The sequence below is a fragment of the Lycium ferocissimum genome, chromosome 4 (assembly GCF_029784015.1).
Source record: "Lycium ferocissimum isolate CSIRO_LF1 chromosome 4, AGI_CSIRO_Lferr_CH_V1, whole genome shotgun sequence".
NCBI lineage: Eukaryota > Viridiplantae > Streptophyta > Magnoliopsida > Solanales > Solanaceae > Lycium > Lycium ferocissimum.
The window spans coordinates 53,397,204-53,399,713 of record NC_081345.1 but is presented as its reverse complement, the minus strand read 5'-3'; the positions used below and the strand labels follow the sequence as shown (position 1 = coordinate 53,399,713).

The 2,510-nt window shown below is 45.9% G+C and overlaps 1 protein-coding gene across 1 annotated transcript; it reads left to right on the top strand.

The window, feature by feature from the left end:
* The first annotated feature begins 233 nt into the window (after positions 1-233).
* LOC132054183 (uncharacterized) lies at positions 234-1,763 on the top strand. The gene is made up of 2 exons (XM_059446233.1): positions 234-511; positions 683-1,763. Exons 1-2 carry the CDS (start codon positions 234-236, stop codon positions 1,761-1,763), a joined length of 1,359 nt encoding a protein of 452 aa, XP_059302216.1.
* The last annotated feature ends 747 nt before the right edge of the window (positions 1,764-2,510 follow it).

The window sequence follows — 2,510 nt, the reverse complement described above, 5'->3', positions numbered from 1 at the left end:
AAGAATGCTCGAAGAATTGACTAAACGGGTCGAGTCCGGCAAAAAGAAAATAAAGGCGAACGACAAGAAGGTGGAGAACTACAACTCGAAGGTCGATCAGATTTCGGGGGCTCCACCAGTGTTGAAGGGACCGGATTCAAATTTTTTTTATTCAAAAGCCATTTCCCCCGAATGCGGCATCGATGAAAATCCCTAAGAGATTTCGCATGCCCGATATCCCGAAGTATAATGGGATGACGGACCCAAATGAACATTTGACTGCGTATACATGTGCTATTAAGGGCAATGATCTCGCCGATGACGAAAGGGAATCAGTGCTACTTAAGAAATTTGAGGAATCTCTGTCAAAGGAGGCGATGATTTGGTATCATAACTTGCCCGAGCATTCAGTTGATTCATTTGCCATGCTCGCTGATGCTTTCGTTAAGGTTCATGCCGGGGCCATCAAGGTCGAAACACGAAAATCGGACTTGTTCAACGTCAAACAACGAGATGACGAGACCCTCCGCGAGTTTGTGGCTCGATTTCAAATGGAGCGCATGGACTTACCCTTAGTCACTGACGATTGGGCCGTTCAGGCTTTCACCTAAGGGCTCAATTCAAGGAGCTCGATCACATCTATGGAGCTAAAGTAAAATCTGATAGAATACCCGGTGATCACCTGGGCTGATGTACACAAAAGGTATCAGTCGAAGATCAGGGTTGAAGATGATAAGATTTTGAGGGCTGCTTCGGTATCATGGCATTCCGGTAAAGGGAGTGATCGCTCGAGGAGATTGGTAGATCGGGATTCCAGATCATCATATGACAGGTACCAGCCTTACCCACTCGATCGAAGGGGAAACGGACGCAACAGCGAATCAGGCAAGAGTGATAGGAGGAATGATCGAAGGAACGACCGAGGCCAAAGTAGCCGTGGGTTGATAAACAAAAATACTGTTGATAGAGCCTCGGGAAATAGAGAAACTCCAAGGTTATCGGAGTACAACTTTTGCATCGATATAGCAACAATAGCGGCGGCCGTTATCCGAAACATAGAAACAAGACATCCAAGGCCAATCCAATCTGATCCAGAGAAGCGGGATAGAAGTCTTATTTGTAAGTATCATCATACTCACAGCCATCGGACCGAGGATTGTCGGCAGCTGAGAGAGGAGTTCGCTCGTCTGTTCAATTTGGGGCATCTTCGAGAATTCCTAAGTGAACGAGCAAAAACCCATTTCAAAAACCTGGACTCCAACAAGCAGGATAGGCCGGAAGAGCCTCAGCAGGTGATACACATGATCATGGGAGGAACTGACGTTCCTATTGGGCCGGTTGTAAAACACACAAAAATTTCCATAACGAGGGAAAAGCATATCCGGAATGATGACCCCGATGGTCCCATCACGTTCAATGACGAGGACATGGAAGGCATCGCCCAGCCGCGTAACGACGCACTGGTAATAACCGTCCTTGTCAATAAGTTTAGAATTAAACGCGTGCTAATTGATACAGGTAGCTCGGCTAATATCATCCGATGGAGAGTCATCGAACAGCTGGGACTATTGGATCAGATCGTGCCGGCAATACGGGTCCTCAACGGATTCAACATGGCATGCGAAACGACGAAGGGTGAGATCACTTTACCAATCAATATGGCAGGGACTACGCAGCAGACAAAATTTTATGTGATAGAGGGAGACATGGGATACAATGCATTGCTGGGCAGACCGTGGATTCACCTCGTGGAGCGGTTCCCTCGACTATGCATTAGGTATTGAAATTCCCGACCCTGAAAGGTATCAAAACCGTCCGTGGTGAATAGCAGGTACGCAAAAGAAATGTTCGCGGTTGAAGAATCTGTTAGGACTATAAAGGCGCTAGATCCGAACGAAGGGAAGAATGCCAAATAGTAATCATATATCCCGATCCCTGAATCTTCGGAAGATCGGAACGAAGACACACTAGACGAAAAGTTAAAATTCGGAGTACCAAGAACCTTTGTGGTGCCCAATGATTCTGATGCCACTAAGTCCACAGTCGAAGAACTCGAGCAAGTCATACTGTTCGTCCATCTACCAGAGAAGAAGGTATACCTGGGCACGGGGTTAACCCCCAAGCTCAGGAAAGAATTTATTAAGTTTTTTAAAAATAACTCAGATTGCTTTGCTTGGTCCCATTTAGACATGACAGGTATTCCACCGGATGTGACGACACAAAAGTTAAGCCTGGATTCAAGTTTTCCTCCGGTCAAACAAAAGCGGAGACCACAACCTGAGGTAAAACATGCATTCATCAAGGACGAGGTAACCAAGCTCCTTAATATAGGATTCATTCGAGAGGTAAAATACCCAGATTGGTTAGCTAACGTTGTAGTAGTGCCTAAAAAGGGGAATAAGTTTAGAATGTGCGTAGATTATAAAGATTTAAATAAAGCCTGCCCGAAGGATTCATTTTCTTTGCCCAGCATCGATCGCATGATTGACGCTACTGTGGGTCACGACACTCTGAGTTTTCTCGATGCCTAC